General features: G+C 28.5%; 1 protein-coding gene across 3 annotated transcripts; it reads right to left on the reverse strand.

The window, feature by feature from the left end:
• Positions 1-8,930: 8,930 nt before the first annotated feature.
• Positions 8,931-15,201, reverse strand: LOC109817416 (uncharacterized). Of its 3 annotated transcripts, none has more exons than XR_014429722.1 (13): positions 14,607-15,201; positions 13,308-13,441; positions 12,529-13,114; positions 12,346-12,433; positions 11,495-11,557; positions 11,211-11,374; positions 11,032-11,107; positions 10,746-10,805; positions 10,537-10,662; positions 10,039-10,254; positions 9,692-9,792; positions 9,104-9,597; positions 8,931-9,005 (listed from the first exon to the last, which is right to left on the reverse strand). XR_014429722.1 is itself a non-coding variant. In XM_083063840.1 (13 exons), exons 1-13 carry the CDS (start codon positions 14,999-15,001, stop codon positions 9,534-9,536), a joined length of 1,932 nt encoding a protein of 643 aa, XP_082919966.1. In that variant the 5' UTR covers positions 15,002-15,201; the 3' UTR covers positions 8,931-9,533. The 3 variants fall into 3 exon arrangements, 2 of the variants coding, with proteins under 2 accessions (XP_082919966.1, XP_082919965.1); XM_083063840.1 differs by having other exon boundaries at positions 8,931-9,597; positions 12,529-12,850; positions 12,992-13,114; XM_083063839.1 differs by having other exon boundaries at positions 8,931-9,597.
• Between the last annotated feature and the right edge of the window lie 6,760 nt (positions 15,202-21,961).

The following is a 21,961-nucleotide window of genomic DNA, read 5'->3' on the forward strand; positions in this document are numbered from 1 at the left end:
AATGTAAAATAAGATATATTGTTAATAGGAGTAGAAATAGGTTAAACTTTGCTAGTTCTTAACTTGTGTATTTGTCATGTCTTTCTTAAAATTTTGTCATAACATATAAACTTGTTAAAAGATCTATTTTATAATAACTAGTATGGTCGAGACACTTCGTGCCTTTATTAAAGATAAAATAAAATAAAAATTAAGTAATAAGTATAAGTTAATCTAATGTTATAATTAGTCAATTAATTTTAAGGTCTTAATTTTGAGAAAAATATTATTTTTTTAATTTTTTAAAATGAAAGGGTATAATGGTCAACAAAATATGGTGACCAAGGTGGTTACTAAAAGAAGTATCCATTTCATATATTAGTATATATTTAATACTAATATAGAAAAAAAAGGTAATGATTTATTTAACTTGTTGTACTTGATATAAACATAATTTTTAAGATCTAATATCACATTTATGATAATATTTATTTAAAAGCATACTTTATAATAAGATCTTTAAATACATTATAAATTTATTTTTGAATAAATTTATAAGTTTTTAATTTTTAATATAAGTTAACATGTTTAATATTTAAAATAATAATAAATAAATGTATGATTTTAGTATATTATAATAAAGTTTTATATAATAAAATATTTATTTGTTTTATTTAAATAGATTGGGCTGGTATAGCTTAATAGGCTTTTTGATACCTAAAATTTTACTTAACTAAATAGATTTTATTAGAAGTCTGTTCTGATCAATTTTTTTTTTGGAAAGTTTAGTCTGAATTATTTACACCCGTTACGGTTAAGCAATTTAGGGTTTAAGGTTTAGGATTAAGCAATTTACGATGTAGATATATTTCACTATGTTGAAAATATTTCACTAATATTGAAGGACTAATTTAAATTATTCTTAATTTTTTCAATTATTTTAAATTATTTTTTTACCTTAATTATCTCTATTTTTATTAACAATGTCATACTAAATAAATTTCAATCCAAAATAATGACTATAAAAAATATATTTAAGTCCACATTTTATTGTTGATTAATGCATTTTTAAAAACATAAAATAAAATGACGAGAGAGAAAATTATTAAATAAAATGTGAGATTTAGAATTTTTTACTTTCTAATAAATTTTAACTCATATATAAGATATGAGCTAATCACTTATGCACTGTCAGTGTAAATTTTTTTCACACTGACAACTAATTATATCTATTAATTGTGTCATGTCACTATTAAAAGTAAATGTGTTTATAGTGACATGACATAACTAAAAGATATAATTGGTTATCGGTGTAAAAAAAATTTTACACTAATAATGTATAAATGATTAACTCATAAGATAAATGTGTACTTAGTCAATTGTTACCTTGCACTTATTGGTTAACTGCATACACGTGGAGCATGCAATATTAATTATTGACATTTGATAATATGTTCTCACCATATCCTGGCAAAATTATTATAAGATTGACATATATCCATGAAATCTGGAACTTGTTCAATGTTCGACTATGGAGCCTATATAGATCATTCCAAAATAGACAAACTTTTGCACAGAGATTTGTAGCTGGTTTCACAACTTTGCAGTTTGTTTCACCTCATCTCTTATTTCCGGAATTTCAAGGTGAGAATATTTATTTTTATAATTGTCAGATCAGAAGGTCATGCAAGATAATTTTTAAATATCTTTTATTTTGAGGAAATTTATATTCTTATATTTTAAGCAACCTTATTCTCACATGAGAAGTGAAAAAAAAATTCTATAACTAAGAACATATACAAAGTTATTTTAATTATACTTTTAATTTATTTTTTATTTATATTTTCTAATTTTAAAATATTTCTTGAAATATTAATATGTAACCAAACATCTTTAAAAATATATCAAGAAATTACAAACAAGTCATTAATATCGGTGGAACTAAATCTGATCTCCTTAAATAAAGACTTTACATTTGTGAGACCCTCTTCTTTCTTTTTCCTTCCTCCACTCTCAACTCTCTTTCATTTTCCTACTCACTCAAATTCTCTCTTCTCCTCACAAATCCTACTAATTTTAGAATTCCTTTTCTCTTCTTCAAGTTGAAGCCGTGAGTGATCTAGGAGGTGCAATTTCTCCAACTTGAAAGCCATTCGGAGCCAGTCGTGTGCGGGTTCTCTTTCTCTTCTCCGTTCTTCTTCCCAGAGCTCGGATTTCTCTTCATCGAGGTAAGGGAAGCTAGTTTTTTTTTTATAGATTGTTGGCTGAAGATGAGTTCTAGAAGCTCATTGTTGTTTGATGATGGATGATTTTGGATGAGATTGATGAAAAATGGATTTCTCCGGGGTTTCGAGGTTTGGGTGAAAAAAATGGGATTTCATTGATTTGAGGTTGCATGTTGTAAATGAGGTGCTTTTATTGCTGTTTGACGGAAATGTAAACTTTTGGATGGTTTGCATGTTGGTTTTATGGTGTTTTTCGTAGGTTTTGAAGAAATTTTTGAAAGTTTGAGGGTTCCTGTTTGAATTTGCGCCGGACGCAGTTCTTCGTGCCGGGCTAGATTTGAAATGGGGAATCCCTGGGTGAATCGCGCCGGGCGTGCATTTAATGAGCCGGGCGCGCTTTTAATGAGCCGGGCGTGCATTTAATTTTCAGAATTTGACTTTACAATCTTCATGAAAGTTGTAGCCTTGGAGGTTAGCTTTCCAATGGCGCTGGAATCAATCAAAAATGAGTTTTAGAACTCTAGATATGGCTGTTTTAGTGAAGAGGGGTCGAGCTGCTAGCTTTATTTATAGCTGTTGCGGTTTTTATCATTTTTAATATGGTAGATGAAGGAGTTAGGACTTGGTGTCTTCATGAGAGTTGTAGGAAATCTTCTTATCTTTCATATGAGATAAGGATGAGTATGATAGGAGTAGTATAACTCTTGATGCGCTGTTTTTTTGTGAAGGTTGCATTTCACATTTAGTGATTTGGTTAAGTTGAAAGTTGTTTTAGGTGCTTAGGTTGATTGGTGTTGCTTGGGTGGGTAATTTGACAAGGTAGATGAGTTGTAAACAAGCTGGATGAGTCGTATTATGTTTAGAATATGTTGTATGTTGAATTAAAATATTGTTGTACTATAGATTGTTGAGCTGAGTTGTGAGTAGTAAGTTGTGTTGTAGACTACCTAGTTGTGCTGGATGCTGATATTGATGTGTTGCGCTGAGTGCGGCCTTTGTCGCGCTGGGCGTGAGACTCCTTGGGAGTCTCTGCCTTGTGGGCGCTGGACGCAATTGGTATTGCGCCAGGCGCGTGTGAGCCTTAGGCTCTCTAGCTGAGTCCTGCCGGGCGCGAGCATGCTTGCGCTGGGCGCGCTAGCCCCCTGGTGCTCTCGGGTTGCACTGCGCTGGGCGCAACTACGAGTGCGCCGGGCGCGGAGATGAGAAATGAGTATGTACTGATTTATGTTGTTTTATGCTGAGTTGAGTTGAAATGGATGAATATAATGTAATGACTAGTAGATGATGTTGGTTGATTGATGTTGAGTTGTAAAGTTGTGTTGTGTTGCAAGTTGATGTTGAGTTGTAAAGTTGTGTTGTGTTGCAAGTTGATGTTGAGTTGTATAGTTGTGTTGTGTTGCAAGTTGATGTTGAGTTGTACACTTGTGTTGTGTTGCAAGTTGATATGTTGAGTTGTAAAAGTTGTGTTGTGTTGAATGTTGATATAAATTGTTGTAGGCCATAATGGCTGAGTTGCTGTAGGTCGTAATGGCTGAGTTGTTGTAGGCCGTAATGGCTTAGTTGTTGTAGGCCGTAATGGCTGAGTTGTTGTAGGCCGTAAGGCTGAGTTGTTGATCACTAAGACTAGAGGAGTTCTTTTCGAAATTTACCTCATCCCATTGTGTGGATGTAGCGGCTGTGGTGCTCTACGAGCCCAATTTGTTGAAAACCCTCCCTGGAAAGCTGAACCTTGGAGTGGTAACTTGCTGTTCTCCTCTAAGTCTTAGTGGTCCCGTGTGTGGGCAAGGTCGAGACACACGTGTACAAAGCGACCACGGTATAGGGGCCAAGTCAAGCTATACCGATTACAAGCGACCAATACTAACTAATATGCGTGACGAAGCATTGTGTGTTATTGTTGTTTACTGCTGATATTGCTGAATGATGTGAGATGTGTACTGTGATACATTATAGGTTGATGTTGTTAAGTTGGTTGATGTGCTGATAGTTGTTGATCATTCATATTTTATATATGTATGTTGTTTCTTTTCACTAGCTTACCCTTTGTTGTTTCCATGTGGTTTGGACTGCGATGATCATACTATGTATGAGAGCAGAGCAGGGATAGGTTGGTGGCTAGTGGTGAGTCTGCAGCTGGCAGGCGGAGTTGAACCTTGTTGATGTTTTGTTGTTTCAGCTACTTGGTGTAGTAACTTTGGATGTATTTTGTACATTTTGAATCTAGTCAGACTTGGACCATGTATATATGTATATTCTAGACACTATATGTATACACTTGTTCCTTTCTGTCCGGTTTTTAGGTGTACTGTGTAATGTGTAGTGACCAGCCGGGTCGTTACAACATTTGAGTCTTATGGGGAAAAAGTGATTGAAAGGAGAAATTTCATAAAAGGTGACCAATTAGATTTTTCTATAAAATTAGTCATCAACAAAGTCGATATAGACTTCCCACCAATAATTTGATTACCAAAGGAAACATATCCAAAAAATTCCTAATTATGATATTCTTGAAAATGTGATTCCTAAAAATGGAAAGGGCAAAACGATAATGCAGTCTAGCATGTTTGGGCCAACTTGTTATCAACCTGCCAAAAATGGGTTAGGCCACACCTACTCGCCAATTAAAAGTGGACTAGATACATTACTAGAAAAATATTATTTTCCTATGAATTTTCCTACAAAAAATATTCATAAGAATTTTTTTTGCAGATTTTCTTGTAATAATAATTCCACAAAAAACTTTTTGTGAATTTATTTGTGAAAAATAATTCGCAGGAATTTCTTACAAATTTTGTTTATGAAAAATAATCTATAATAAATTTTTACAAATTTTACTACGGTTTTAGTGATCTTAGGAATTTTTTCATGGTGAAATTCACAAAAAATGTTGTTTTCTTTTGTTTCTTACAGATTTTCTTGCAAAAATAAATTCACACTTAATATTTATTAGTAGTATAATAAATGGAAGGAAAATTTCATAGGTAACTTTTATTGTGAATTTTCCTAAGAATTTTAATCCATAAGAAAAATAATAAAAAAAAATATATTTAAATTTGAAAGTTTAAAATTAATTTTTTTATAATTTAAAAATATTATTTTACTAAATTATTTATAAATTTATCATTATAATTAAATTTAAATTAAATTAAATTAAATATATAAATTTTATAAGTATGATAAATTAATGATAATGAATTTTAATTTAATGATAATTTATAAAAATTAAAAATTAAAAGTATTTACTTAACAAAATATTATTTTACTAAATTATTTATAAATATTTCATTAAAATTAATTTTTAATTTAAAATATCAGTAAATTAAACATTAATTTTAATTAAATGTATAAATTAATAATAATGAATTTTAATTTAATGATATTTTTTAAAATAAAATTATTTAATAAAAAAACTAGTTGTTTTTAGAATATTGAATATTTTAAGAGTTAATATAATTTATAATAATACAAATTTTTAGTTTAATATGATGAATTGATTTTTTTTTTCTAAAAACATGTTCTACTTAATATTTAAGAAAAACTTCAAGTCCTACATCAATTAGAAATAAAATAATTAAAGAGTATATAAGTAGGTCAATTCTCACCTTACAAGTTGATTTTATTGAATTGAATTAAATGTATAACCTCAAGAGATTTTAAATTTAAAAAATTTGCAAGAAAGTTACGTACAAATAAATAAAAGAAAAATATTTATTTTATAAAATTAATTTAAATAGAAAAAACTTACTTAAAAAAGTAAAATATATTAATAATTTAGTCTAAATTTCATTTGAATATTAATTTCTTATTAGTTTAAGAGAAATTAAATTTATAAAATAAACTAACGAGAATAACAAGCATGTATTTTATTTATTTAAAAGCATTAAAATCTTTAAAAAATTACATCGTAAAATCTTTAAATTTAAAATTTTAACATAATTCATTTTATATAGAATAAAAGACTGGCTAGTGGGTGGTTCACGGTACAAAGATTTACCAAAGACATCCACCATTATCACAGATAATTATATTTTTTAATAGTAGGAAACTGCATAACTGTTTGATATCTATCACAGAAAATAAGCAATCACTTTAATCCTTAAAATATTACTCTCTCCTAATTATTCTTTAAAGTAATAAAGATTTATAGTACAGTAAAGTATTAAAAATCATACTACATAGTCTTTAAAGTATTGAAAATCTTTCAATTTAGTCCTTTAATGTTAATAAAATATATCATGGTAGAAACTAATGAATTTTTTTAAGGATTATTTATATAATCTTATTACTTTGAAGATTATTTAGAAGAAAATGTGTCGTTTGGAATAGGGACTTTCACATATTTATAGTCTGTTCTAACTCTCATAATGTGATCATGTTACTGACTAATAAAGATAGATTATTTTAATTTGTTTATATCTATTTGTAATTTTTCAGTTATGTATTCTTCTGTAAGTTGGTGACAATATAAACAGAGTATTCCATCAGTAATTGTCTCAAAAAGTTACTTAGTAACAGTTTCATATGAACGATTTATTAATGGAATATTATTCATAAATAATCTGTTAAAAACTTGATATTACTTACGAATTTTCTAGATTACAGATAGATTTTGTCCGAATGTGATATGAACATTTCTTGTAGTTGTAGGATATCGTTATATTAATTCATCCTTGTGATAGTGAGATAAAAGTTATTCATAAGATTCACTGAAATGAAGGGCATTTGGTGTCATGTTTTGAGAGAATTGAACCAAATAGTTGATTGGTTGGCCAATCATAGCTTAAGTTTATTAAATATCAAGTGTTTCATTTTTCCCATGGTTTTATATGTAATGCCTTAAAGGCATACCGCAATAGCATTTGTTTTCCTATAGATTTCTTGGCTTTTATAATATATTCCATTCACCAATAAAATAAAATGATTTCTTCCTATCCCATGTAATGAGTTAAGATACTGGTAAACAAATATGGGCCTTAGGTAGATTATTTTTTTTAAGGTTTAATATAAATGAAAATTTTACAAATTTTCAATTATATTCCTAAACTATTTTTTTTTTAATTTGGTCCATCATCTTTTTTTATAATTTTGTCATTTAGCTTTTGTAGTTAAAAATTTATTTATAAAATATTTTTAATATTCGTATACTTACAAAATCATATTAGATTATTATTTTGTATCATTTCACATATGTATCAAGAATATTTTGGAATTTTTCATGGATTACAAATAAATTTATAATTCCATAGATTAAATTACACAAATATAAAAAGATGAAAATCTAACTATGTATTTTTTTAATTTAAGAACCTAATTGAAAAATCTTAAATAATAAATTCTCTATTATTTGAACTCAACTTTAAAAAGAGATATTTTAATTGTAATCATTAGAAGTAAAGCAAAATCAATCAAAACATAAAAAATTACATAGGAAAATAAAGCAAAAATAAATTATTCATTATGCAAATGATGTTTGAATTTGCTTCATTTGAATCCTTAGTCCTTACTTAAATAATCTAGATTTTATCTGAATTCAAGTTCTAAAGATAAGATTATAAATCAAAATTTTAATTATTTGTTTTTTTTCTTCTGAATTTTACCTTTTAATGCTTGAATTAAAATATTTTATTTTATTTTTTGTATATATATATATATATATATATATATATATATATATATATATATAAAAGGAGGGATTCGTTTATTCAAGGAGTAAGTCTACCTAGACTTACTCCGTTTAATAACTTATGTTCTATATCAAATTTCAACAATCCAATCATTAAATTTAAAGTTTTTAATGCATAGATTAAATGTATTTTTAAAAATTTTGAAAATCATTTGACACTTTGTTTTATTAATTCAAATCAATGTACAAAATAATTTTATAATTATCTATCAATTTGAATTAATGAAATAAAGTATCAAATGAATTTTAAATTTTTAAAAAATTTGTAGACTTTCTATATATTAAAAACTTTAATTTCAACGATTGGATCGTTAAAATTTGATATAGAACATGAGTTATTAAACAGAATAAGTTTAGGTAAACTTACTCCTAAAGTAAATCAATCCCCATATATATATATAGACAGAGACAGAGAGACGTATATATAAACTAAAATGAAACGTTTGATAAATAAAATTAATAAAACTATCAAGATCAAAAGGTAATTAAATTAAAATCAAATTCTAGATATTTGAGATCTAGATCAACCTTTTACCTAAACTATGAGTACCCTACTTTCTTATAAGTCTTTGATTAGATAAAACATTATAATTAATCAACAATTTGAAATATCTCACAGTTAATAGCCTTCCTAGAGACCAATTATGTTGTTTATTCTCATTTTTAGTCCCATCCCTAATCCAAACTTCCAATTGTAACTAAAGATCTAACATTATCCTTGGGTAGTCTTCATAAAAGTATGGAGAATAGAAACAAGGAATAGACATAAGATAACCTTAAAAAGAAGAATCTACAATTGCAAATTATCATTAAAAAAAAACTAATAAAAATTGTATAATTTTATCATAATCTCACAACTTCACATATGCCAAATGATAATTTGAGTATATTTATGACAAATATTACCCAATTAAGAAAAATATTCTAAACACAATCAACTCAAACAAGCCAACTATATATGCACACATACATATATATATATATATATATATATATATATATATATATATATATGATTAGAATAACTGTAGAATATTAAAAAATTAAAATCAAAGAAATAAGAATGGTTTACCAAAATTATACAATATATTATGTACATTTACACGTGAATTTCTTGCCTGAGAACAAGTGACGACAGAGCCTCATTACCATCGTGTACAAAAGAAAAATAATTATAGTTACAATAAACCAATAAAAATTTTATGATTTCTTTTACCTCTCAATCTTGATTCTTCCAACTTCTAAGCGTGATGACATGCTTCAAAACTTTATGATCGTTCTCGCGAAGGTGGAAATATTTCTGGACTTTGCAACAGACATGTAATTGAGGGTACCAAGTGTTAATGAACATCAGAAAATATCGGTCTGTTTCGATGAAGTTTTCCATAAATATTTTTAAAAGAGAAAAAATAAAAAATAAATTTCTTCATAAGTTAAAACTAATTTATTCACAAGTTAAAAGTAAGATTTTAAAAAAGTTAATAGGAAAAAGTTTCTACAAATTAGCTTTATATATATACCAATTTTAACTCATGAAGAAGCTTATTTCATTTTTGTTTCATATATATTTTTCCTCTTTTAGAAATGTTTTTGGAAAAATTTACTCAAACAAATCCATTAATCACTTCTGGAAGAGAAGTGATGAATTAACGACAAGGTATAACATTATGAGATTCCTTAACATTGGCATTGCTTTGTTCGGAAGTATCGCTGTCAAAAGCAAAACAAGAAGCAGAATGAAGCTCAGTCAGACACCAATAAATATATTTATGAAACTTACATTTATGATTGACAAAACTAATACCCGATTAATTTCTGAATTTTGTTAAAAATCTGTGCGCTAATGGAGGCTTGCATCATGCGACATCTATTTTTTGTTGTGTCTCTATCACCAGCTGAATTACCCTACAGAACACAAACAATTGAAACAACGTATGAGGGACTCACCCTTATAACATTGTTTTTTTACTCTTCACCAAGCAAGTGCTGGCTCATAAATTATGCTTCATGATGCCGAAACGCTAACATTTTTTTTCTTGACATACCCTCTCAGTGGATGAAATTCTTGAGTCTGATTTTCCATATGTAGAGTCTATTTTCAAACTAGTGGAATGCACATGAATTTCAACCAATTAAAATATTGGCACTTACTTCTGGTCCTAGGTTTCCTCTAGGATATGATTTTGGATGAACTAGAATATCTTGATCATGCAAATTCTGCACAAAAGCATGCTTAAGAAGAGTTGCTGCAGATGGTCGATCAGCAGGGTCCCTTTGGAAACATTGCTGGAGGAAATCCTTTCCCACTGAAGATAAAGTTTCAGGTATAGGTGGGGAATTTTGCAGTACCTTGAACATGGCTGAAGGCTAACAAATAAAACATAACCACGTTATTAAAGTGAAGATTTGGGATATCTAAGGGATGCAAGGATATTCAAATACGTTAGCATATGTCAAAGTAGGATAATCAACCCACCCAACCAGAGAAGTAGAATATGTCAAAATTAACCTATCTAATTTATATATTTGTGTAGCACTCCGCTCCCCCGCACCCAAAAGAAACAAAAGAAAAAACTTCTATGTTGAACCAACAATTTACAAGCACAAGGCTTGACCATAGTGAGTCAACAAGCATAAGAAGGTGCTCACCCCTTCAACTTCACTCCAAGGAGGTTTTCCTGTCAACATTTCTATAATCGTGCACCCTAAGCTCCATATATCAATGGCCTTGACAACATCAGGATTAGATTCATTCTTTATGCCACCTTTCACCACCTTCAATGGACAAATTGGAGTCAAAAGGGCATGTCATTACCCATCCAAGACACTCACTATAGACGATTTAAGCAATAAAATACCTCTGGAGCCATCCAATAAGGACTACCCTTTAGAGAAAGATCATATGAATTCCCCATTAGCTGGAAAGAGCAGATTCGTCAGATAGCAAGTTCACCAGAAAGTCAAACAAAAATTAAAGACACTAACTTCAATAATAATGCAAACCATAAAGACAAATAACATGAATGAGAAGGTTATAACCAGATTAGCAGAATAGCTACATATCTACCTAACCAAAGGTGTGTGTATATAACTATATATATATATTTAAAATATAAGTATAGAGTTTAAAAAGTAAAAACTTACAATTTTTGCCAGCCCAAAATCTGCAAGCTTGACAATGCCTGATTTATTGACCAGCAAGTTTGCACCTTTGATATCTCTGGAGAACCAAACCAACTATTTTAACAAACTTCAAATAGGCAATGCCAATCAGATTTTATCAGCAGGATAGAATGGTTCCTTTCATTAAACATCCTTGTCACCTGTGGATGGTTTTGTTACTATGTAAGTAAGCTAATCCAGAGAGAATATGCCTCGTAAAGTTGCGAACCACAGATTCTGTCATAGCTCCACAATGTTCACGCATAAATTTACTGATTGACCCTGGATGGACATACTCCATATATATGTACAAATGATCGCCAACCTGAAAATACAAATGCTTCAAAACGTCAATCTAATTTACTATCACAAATATCCTTAAGTTTTCTTTAGATTGTAGCGATTATGTTTGTAACAAGAAGCTAATAACCAACAATTAACTCACTGTTTCACTTCCATAATACTGCACAATGTTGGGGTGGTGTAGTTGACGGAGAATTTTGATTTCCTGGAACAAGGAACTTTTCAGAATAACAGCCTAAAAACCGTCCATTTGGCAAATGTACAAAAGAAAAACAAACACAACGGAAAAGGAATATAAAGAGTTAAAGATCTAGAAATAGAAACTTGCATTGGAATTCAAAATTCTTCAGAAACTGTACGACAGTACAATAGAGCACAAAAACTAGTGCTGTTGTAAGCTAGAGTGAATTGTATTGACAGTAATTTATTGAAGAAAAAAACAAAGATTTTGTACTATCTAGAAAATAAATCTAGGTAACAAGGTAGATCTTGTAAAGCCACATTGGAATATCACATCGGTACAAACATATCATCCTACTTGGACTCTAGGCTAGCTATCTTGACTTTTCTCTTTAGAAAGCAATTTGTGGATCATTTTTCCTAGTTATGAGAACAATGAATTGGAAAACACAATGTAGTAAAGTAACAGAAGAAACCCAGACTGGAGGGAAAGATGGAAACAAGTCAAAGCCGTCCATTGCCAATATTATAAAAGATTAAGGATTAAAATAATATTCCTTTTGAAGTTCCAACTAAACATTCCAACTTTCCCGGAGCAGGTATGAAATTAGCTTTTGTGTTCCATTCACATTAAAATAGTTAACTTGCAGTGCTAGATGGTTTAACTCCACTGATAATTGTAGAGCAATAGTTAGGGTCAATCAAAAATGGAGTTGACTGGTATATTCTTACCATAAGCTCAATACTATTTTCTCGTATCCATATTTTTCAATAAAAAGATTCTATATGTATAAAAATAAATCAGGGAAAGACCTGCTCCAGTTGTTTTATGCACTCAGCAGAAGAAGGATCATCAGGAATTAAATTGACCTCCTTCATTGCACACGACGCTCCAGTTTCTCTGTTTAGATAAATAGTAATATGCACATGAGTAACTAAACAAAATGGCATACTTATTAGTAGCTAATGGCAAAAAAATTGAAATCCAATGCATACAGGTTGGTTGCATGAAAAACACTTCCAAAGGTACCACGTCCAATAAGTTTTCTTTTCTGCCATTGACCTTTCACTGAAGGCAGATTTTCAGTAGCATGATGCATGGAACTTGATTGATGCAACATAGCCATAGATAACGGTGCTGATGACGAAACTCTAGGAGGAAGAGGTAAGGGGTGTGCATCAACCAGGTTATTTTCTGGGCACACCCTGGACAAAGATTTATGGTGCTGAGCTTCCTCCTCAATTTTAGGATTGAAGTAACAAGTGAGACTCATAGGGCAATTAAGAGGAGAATGGTCTGGATTATGAACAGTTTTAGCTGATAACATTTTCAAATTGTCACTAACTTCAGAGAAATCTACATTGCTTGATTTACATGGACTAGTATTAGGACAAGTGACTACACTTGTTGGTGCACTCTTGGGTATGGCAGCAACACCCAAATTCAAGTGGGAAATACCTTCATCGTGAGAGACTTGTCTGGTGGTTTTCCATGAAATATTGCCAGAATTAACAACAGCAACATAAGAGCATCTATAATGGTGCACCCTTTCTATAGATTTTATCTCACTTTTGGTGGATCCTGTCAAGCCAAATCAGATTTAAAAACTTCAATAACTTTTTACGCTAACAGTAAAACCATTTAAAAACATAAAACGAGTCACATATATTACTTCACGAATTAATACTCTAGGCTAGAAAAATAATATATAATTGCTTTCTACCATACTCTAATGGTGTCAGGCCAATTCAAATTTCACACAAGAAGAAATCACCTGTCAAGAAATTTGCTGCAGCAATATGCTCTCTCAAATTGCATTTTGAATTTGCAAGAGTAGAATCCAAGGAAGATCTATTTAAATTGCGTGTAGAACTTGTAGGGGTCACTGCATCATGATGCACTGCGTTCCTGATAATTTTGGAACCTTCTTACATTATTATCAATTAATAATATTCAAAATTATAAACCGTTTAGATTGATCGAGTCTTGTTAAGCAATAAAATTGGTGTAAAAATGGTGCATGGTGGGTGTGCATTAAAAATGGTAAGGACCAAGAAAATAGTTTTCCTAATAATGAAAAATGGATATATACCTTTATACACTTACCATGCAATTCTTCATTTCATTCTTTTTTTTTTTCTTGTCAAATCAAAATATTTATCGTTTCTTTTTATTATTTTTTATTTTAATTTTAGAAAAGTAAATTAAAAGACTAATTTAACATTATATACTTTATTATGAAAATTATTTTATTTATATATTTTATTTATAATCATACATATTTGATTTTGAAACTTATTTAACTTTACAAAATTAAGATAAGAATTATCTTTCAATTATATGTATTTTAATTGTCTTATACGTGACTTGTTTTTGTCAATACCCTCTCTTACAATTGGAGTGAATCTAAATAATTTATATTCTATCTTAAAATAGAGGAGAGTTTAAATGGCACTGGTATAACTTTTATTAAGTGTTACACCATACAATAATTTTATATTAATTGTGAATTTTGTAAATCTAACCGTTAGATTGAAAATTCATATCACTTTATATGTGTATACCAAATTTTGTTAAAATCGAACAACAATTTAAAGGTGATCAAAGTATTCCTCGCTACGTTGGAGGCACCTCAAAGGGTGGGATAGCTGGCCCCAAGATTTAACGCGGCTGCACTTAAGCGTGGATCAACCCCTACCGCTGAACCACACGCTTGGGGTTATATTTTAATATATTTTGAAATGAATATATTACGTCAATTGTTTTTTATAAGAATGAAGTATCAAATCATCTTGGATTAAAATAAAATTTTGTATATATGATCTAAGTGATATGAACTTTCAATCTAACGGTTGGATTTACAAAATTCGTATTTAATATAAAATTATTTAGTAATGTAACATTTAGTAAAAGTTACACTAATATCGTTTCAACCGTACTCATTAAAATAATAAATTATATACCTAACTCAACTTACAAAATCGATGGTAAGATTTTTCTCCATTTATATAATCATTTATCGTTCATGTTATTATTAATCACTTCTCCCTTTTAATGAAGAATCAATGTTTACCTGGAAACAGAAGAAGCAATGTGGTGATGTTCTAACGATGATGAGAGGCTAGGATGTACGGAAGTGGAGTTGATTGACTTGGCTCGACTGGTCAACGGCGACATGGGAGGCAGCAGCAGTTGCGGCGCAGCAGAGAAGGAGCGGTGGCCGGAAAAGCCGTGGGAGCGACACTCCGGCGAAGCCGCAAAAGAAGAAAACTCAGCAGAGAAGCCAATGTCTAGGTCGCTGAGGTAGCGGAGCTTCCTCTGCCTGGTCAACCGCCGCGCCGGAACAAAATCACCGGCTCTTCCGTCGCCGTGGAATTGCATGGTTCCGGTGGACGGCGGCGAAGGAGAAAGCGGTTTGCGAGAAAGAGGCATTTGAGATGTGAAAGCAAAATTGAAGGCAAAATTCATTAATTCTAAATAGCGGAATGTGGAACGTTGCAAAAGCCATAGAAACAACGCGGGAAACACCTACGTTGTTTCTTTGGACTTTTGTTGTGCCAATAATTTCCAACGTAAATTACCTTGTATCTGGAATTATGCACATTTCACCGCCCAGGCTTTGACCGCCGTTGAAGTCGTTTTTTTCCTATCTGTGGTCGGAGCAAACTCAAACACTTATCTAAATACTGCAATAAATAGTTGAAGAGAGGTAGCATAAGCTTAGACTTTCTTTACGATTTTCTTATTAGTTAAAATTTATTAAAAAAATAATATTTGATAAATTTCATATTTTATTTAATCATTCTTTATTTTATAATTCTTAATAAATTTTAATCGATAAAAATTAAATGTATCATTGTTACTTCTCGTTGAATTAGAGATTGTTATCTACTAAAAAATTATCACACGTATACACATATCTTTATATTAATAAGATATTATCTATTTTATCTGTTTTAGACTCAATTTTTACGATTTTTTTTTAGATACCACTCGTATGTATATAAATTCATGTTGATACTCTCCGGAAGGATCTTAGCCTCTTTTGCTAATTTGTCTTCAGCTTTCCTACAACTGTTTTGTGGACCGTGAAATGCATCTATTGATTGAGATTAAAAGTTGAGAAAAAATAACATTGACTGTCGGATGCATCTCGGAGCTTCGCTATGTTACTAGTCATCATTTTTGCCCTCAATAGAACGATTCTAACATCTAAAAGCACGGAATCTCAGAAATTGTAATTCATTTGATACAGTTTCTCCATTATTTGTCTCCACTAGATACATTTGAAGCATTGAACCAGTTATGTCTTTAACTCGTGCTCCGTTGTGCGTTGCCACTAGTTCAGCATCAAGCATAAAACCTAACAGCATTATGAATTTATAATCGTGATTAGGATAGCATATAGAAGTTGTAGAATTGGATGTATCAATTGTCTCGACAATTTTCTTCTTTCACCTTTAGGTGTTTGTAATTAGTTATTTATGTAAATTTTCTCCTTTACATGGACGTTTTGAACAGAAAATTGGGGACACAAAATTATTTATTCCGAATGTTTGCACCAAGCTAGAAATTTCAATACAATACAAATCAAATGACTTCCTCTATTGTAAGTCAACGTCATCCGCTAGATCAAATTGATGACATTGAATTTCTGAAACGTTTTGTTGAGATGATAACATATGAGGTTCTTCCACAAAATCATGCACCATTAACTTTTCACCCAAGTTCTTAAGTCCTAATCTTGCTTGACAATTTATTCTAATCTTTGGTCTTGGATTAATTGTTTTATAATTTCATTTGTCTGACTTTCATAAACCTTCTTTACAACAAATAAAGAGGCAAGAAGTAATTGAGTCATCCTTTTTCTTGTACGTATATTGTTTTCTCATACCAAATCCAATTATTCTACCATAAGAACTTTTAAGCATCCTCAATGTTATTAAAAATATACCCTTCTTTATTTTCGGTCTTCTTGCATCTTGTATTAATAATTCTACATATCTCAAAAGAAAATACATATTTATATATTAATAATAAAAGAACATTCATCGAAAACTTTATTACTACATTAAAAGACATTATTTACATATTGATAAAAGAGCAAACATTTGAAAAGCAACGAAAAAAGTTTAAAGCGATAGTAATAATGGAAAACTCATAAGCTAATACGTGACATATGTTATGAAAAAGTATGAAAGCTTTTGTTCTTTATCTATTTGATGTACGCTATCAATTTAAATAAAAAATAGAAGAAAAAAAACATAAAAAAATTTGAAAAAGAATATTAAAGAAAGACTTTCAAAAGCAAGATACACACAGGAAAGGTGAACTTCACTAAAGGAGAATCCAGTTTTTGGATTTTATCAAATAGAGATCGGAAGCTAAAAAAAAAATAGAGAACTTGAAGAATGTTCTTGTGCCGTGAATAATAGGGTAAATTTTCACAAATCAGAGTTGCGTATATGGTGTCATGATTCGGTGAATTGCTGATTGGCGGAAAATTTCATATATTTTTAAATATTTCTTATTTACTTTTAAATATTTATCTATTTAACCACTAAGATTAGTTTAGTAGTTGAATAAAAAAGGATTTGAGTAATTAGAAAGTTAGAGACTTGAGTTTAATCCTCGTTACGACCATCTTTATAATATTTCTTATCTTTATAAAAAAATGTTTATCTATCTATCACATTTATATAAGATAAAAAAAAGTTTTGACTTCTAATCTCAACCATTAAGATGCATCTGACGATTAAAAATGTTGATGGAGGAATGATGGAGACATAAAATATTAAGAATAAAATATTTTTTTGTTCCTTTATAATTTCTCAAGTTTGATTTTAGTCTCTCTAAATTTTTGTTTTATTTTAGTGTCTCTAATTTAGAAATACACTAGTTTTGATTCTCAAAGTAGTTTGAATAATACTTTATAATTGCTTTTAAGCGATATCTAAAATACTTAAAGAACTAAAAGTCGTTGAATTTAAATTTTAAGAGACTAAAATAAGAAGAAAAAATTTAGAAGAATTTAAAGCAAATTTCAATAATTTTAGAAAGATTATAAATACATTTTATCTATTACTCAATTACTACAATTAAAAATAATATTTTATTAAAAAGTGAGTTATTTTAGTAAAATTTTATCAAAATAAAAAATATATATTTATTTTTATCTTCAATCCATGTAAAAACCTTAAATTTCATACACAAAGGAAGAGTATATAATATTACAATTTACATTATGTAGATATAATATGGTTATTATAGTAGTGTGTAACCTTGAACTTACAAGTATAAGCTTTGAGTTTCATGATGAGTGTCTCTATATTAGTAATTACTTATCAATTATTATGATTAGGGATGACAAATAGACATGTACCTCTAGGTAATACTCGAACTCATCTCAACTTTGACAGGGAATATCTGATTTGATTGGGTACTGGTACAGATAAAATCCGATATATTAAATTGGGTATGGATATATACTTACCTGTCTCGTACTTGTCCTCGTCCCTATCCCCGGTTTAATACACATCCCCAATTTAATTATATTAAAGAATTTTAATATTTTATTATGTGTAATTATTTATTATAATTTGAAACATTTATAGTTGTTTAATTATTAAGAAATTTCTTGATTAAAATATAAGATAGAGAAATAACCTAATTATAATTATAATATAATAGAAAAATAATTTAAAATATTGTGTGTTTTTTTTTATAAAAAAATAATTTTTTGATAGATACGGATATACCGGATACTCGACGGAAACATAGATGAAAACAAAAATAATACACCTAATAAGTATGGATACGGAGATGAGGTTAAGTTAAGAGGATAAAAATAATTATCATGAAACTCGTATCCGACCCCACCCCGTTACCTTCCCTGGACTTACGACATCAAATGACACGTAATTTCCTAAACACGTCGAGTTTTTGACTCTCAATTAACGGTGAATGGTAGAATTTTTATTATAATATTGAATGGTGTTAGATAATATCAATTTTAAGAAAGCTTTCATGGTTCAAATAAAAATGAAACCGTTGACCAAGTGTGCTACCTTCTTAAACTCCATGAGTTATGACCAACGCGACCAGAATGGATAAATGACTATTGACTAAATTATAAACTTTTAAAATTATATCGAAACTAGGAAGAGGAGGCATTTCGTAATTTGTGTTTTTTATTTGAGGATTGGGGAGCTTAAAATAGTTATAACCATAAAATGATAAAAGAAAATTAAGATTAAAATTACACAAACTAATAATTTCTTTATATTTTTTATTTTTAGTCTAGACCAAAGAGAATCATTGGTATTTATATTAAAAAAATTATTATGAACAGTAAAATTTTCTTCTATAGTATTTAATACAATTACATGCTTAGAAATTAGGATTTAAATTTAAAATCACTGGTTAAATTAGCTTAAATAATCCCTTACCAATTGACTTATATTTTCATTGAAAGTATTCCTTTTATATGTAGTATAAATAATAGTTAATATTATTTTTAATAATTATATCTATTTTATATTAAAAAAAATAAGCTAAATATAGTTTTAAGTGGCTTTTGTATTAGATTAAACAATTTATACCAAATTGAATTATTAATTTGTTTTCAAAACTTATAATAACAGCGATTAGATTCGAATAACTATTTTAAAATTACTTTTAACTAAAATCATTTTTATAAACTTTCACTGTAAAAATAAACATTTGTGACCTTATAATCACATCTCTTTTTTTTTAATCTTTTTTATATAAAAATTACAATAATGACTACAAGATTTGACCTAAAAATCTTGCACATATTACCTTAATTCGTTACTATTAGATTAATTCTATTGATTCCACATTTATTTGTATTACACATAAAATTAAGACTTAAATGTATTTTGGATCTTTTAGGTACTGTGATTGTGCTATTTTGGTTTTTCACTTCTTAATTGAGCAATTTTAATCTTTCAAGTATCATAGTAGTGTGATTTGGTATCTCAGTTTTTAGTTGAGCAACTTTTATCTTTCAAATATTATAATTGTGTGATTTTAGTCTTTCGCATTAAAAATCTAATAATTTTTGTTGATATTTCTAATTAATTTTCTTCTAATATGTTTATATTTTTGTATAAAATATATTAATATATACTAATTTATATTTATGAAATTATTAATTTATTTACAAATATACTAATGATATATATTAATTTTATTTATTTAATTATAATATATATATATATATATATTTGATACATGAATAAAATTTATAATATATGCAAGGCCAATAATTGTATAATTTTAAATTATGATATATATATATATATATGTATATATTAATATATATAATTTTAAAATTATTAAATTTTAAATAGGAGGGACAAAAATATATAATTATGGTATTTTAATTTAGAATCAAGATTAATTTAGGTATACATCTGATTACATTTAATAATTTGAAATTATTTTACAAAATTAGTTTCACTTTAATTTTTGTATAAATATGTTTAGATAATTTAGAAAAAATAGTTTTACACACTACAAATATAGTTTTACCGTTAAATTCAAAAAGAAATGTAAATTTGGTTATTTTATAATAAAATTTTCATTAAATGAATATTAAAAAATTTACAATTTAACATCATTATTAGTTTAACAGTATTTGCATTCAATATTTTACTATTCTTGTTAAAAGTTGTTTTTTAAACAAATAATTTTCAATATAGCATTACTTGTAATACTACTTTTCAATAAAATTAAATATAATAATTTGAGTAAAATTAAGTTTGGAAATAGTCACGTGTCAATGAGATGGAGCCCACTCCATTGTAGCCTAGGTCTTGAACATTTCTTCCTCACTTTCACTCGGGTTCGTGGAAAAAATCTTTAGAAAGGAAAATGTTAATGAGACAACACGAGAGGTGAGAATAAATAGAACGTTTTTCTTTTTTTTTTTACTAATATTTTTTATTTAATATTTTACAATTAATAATTAATTTATTTTGACTAATAATTAATTTATTTTGACTATTGCAAGCATATTAGTTATGTTATGTCTCATATAATAAAATGATAGGAAAAATTAAAAAATATTAATTCAAATGATTTATCATTTGTGTTTCTTAATTATAAATAAATTAAAGTTCAATTATTGACTTAAATAAATTAAAAGTACTACTTTATTTTTTTAAGGTATGTATTTTTTTATATAAATAAATATATATATATATATATATAATATTGATCTATAAATTTAACTAAATATTAATTACTAGTAATTTGAATTGTTTAAGAAAATAGAGAAAGATAAAGATGTAATAGAAGCAATATTTACAACGGAGAAAATCTTAGTATATGCACAATTTTTCAATTATTGTAAATAAAGGAATAATTAAATCTCTAGGTAAAATCTTACCTTTCTTTCATATTGTATTATTAACTGTCATAAGAGTTCTGATATATCATGAGCATAACCATCAACATAACAACCTTTTGAGTGTTGAATAGACTTTTGAACAAAAATAGTATGTTGAACTATATCTTTTTGAAAATAATAAATAACACAAAAGTCTTCTGAATGCTAAACCTTGATAACCTTAAGTAATGTTTTTATAATATCAATTTTATAAGAAATATTTTTTTATTATAAATGATGTTCTAAACATAAACATTGACTTTTGAGATATACATCTAAGATAGTTATAATCTTCTGAACATGAGCTCATGAATAATGATATTATTCTTCTAAGTAATTGAACTATTTATGTTTAGATCTTCAAAACACCAAGGCAACTTGAGTATGTTCTTGCCTAGGCCTATGTTGCCTAGGATTTTTTTTATAATAGTCATCATCATTATGACTGCTATAAAACCCTTCACTCATAGTGATGTGTGTTGGTGTGTGTTGGCTTTTGGGCCTAGAGACTCCTTCTATATGTTTGCCTCTAAAAGGTCTTTCACCACCATGGTGTCTAGGTTTTGAAGGCCCACTTTCATTTAAGCCCTTGGGCTTACTAGTTTCACCATTCCCATTAGAATGGTTAACTATAAGTTTACCCAACATTTCTCTTATTTCCTCATTCTTCCTTCTATTTTCTTCCTCTTTTCTTATATTTTCCTCTTCCTTTTTCTTATGTATTCTTTTAACTTCCTAAGTTCTTTTTTAGTAGTACTCCTATCAATATGGGAATTATAACCACACACACTATTATGCCTTGAATGATCACTCATTTTTGCAGAAAAAGATTTTCACAAGTTTTTTAATAAAAGGCAACAATAGAGTGATAAAGATTTCCACAAAAGTTTTCTTTTTTAGTGCAAGACTTGGTACTTGGAGGTCTAAGTATACAAAGTGATCTATCAAGGGAAGTGAGCTACTAAGAGCTACTAAGGGCCACTTAATAACCAAGTATTTTCAAGTAAAAATTA

This window comes from Cajanus cajan, chromosome 9, assembly GCF_000230855.2.
Source record: "Cajanus cajan strain Asha chromosome 9, NIPB_CcT2T_4, whole genome shotgun sequence".
Taxonomy (NCBI): domain Eukaryota; kingdom Viridiplantae; phylum Streptophyta; class Magnoliopsida; order Fabales; family Fabaceae; genus Cajanus; species Cajanus cajan.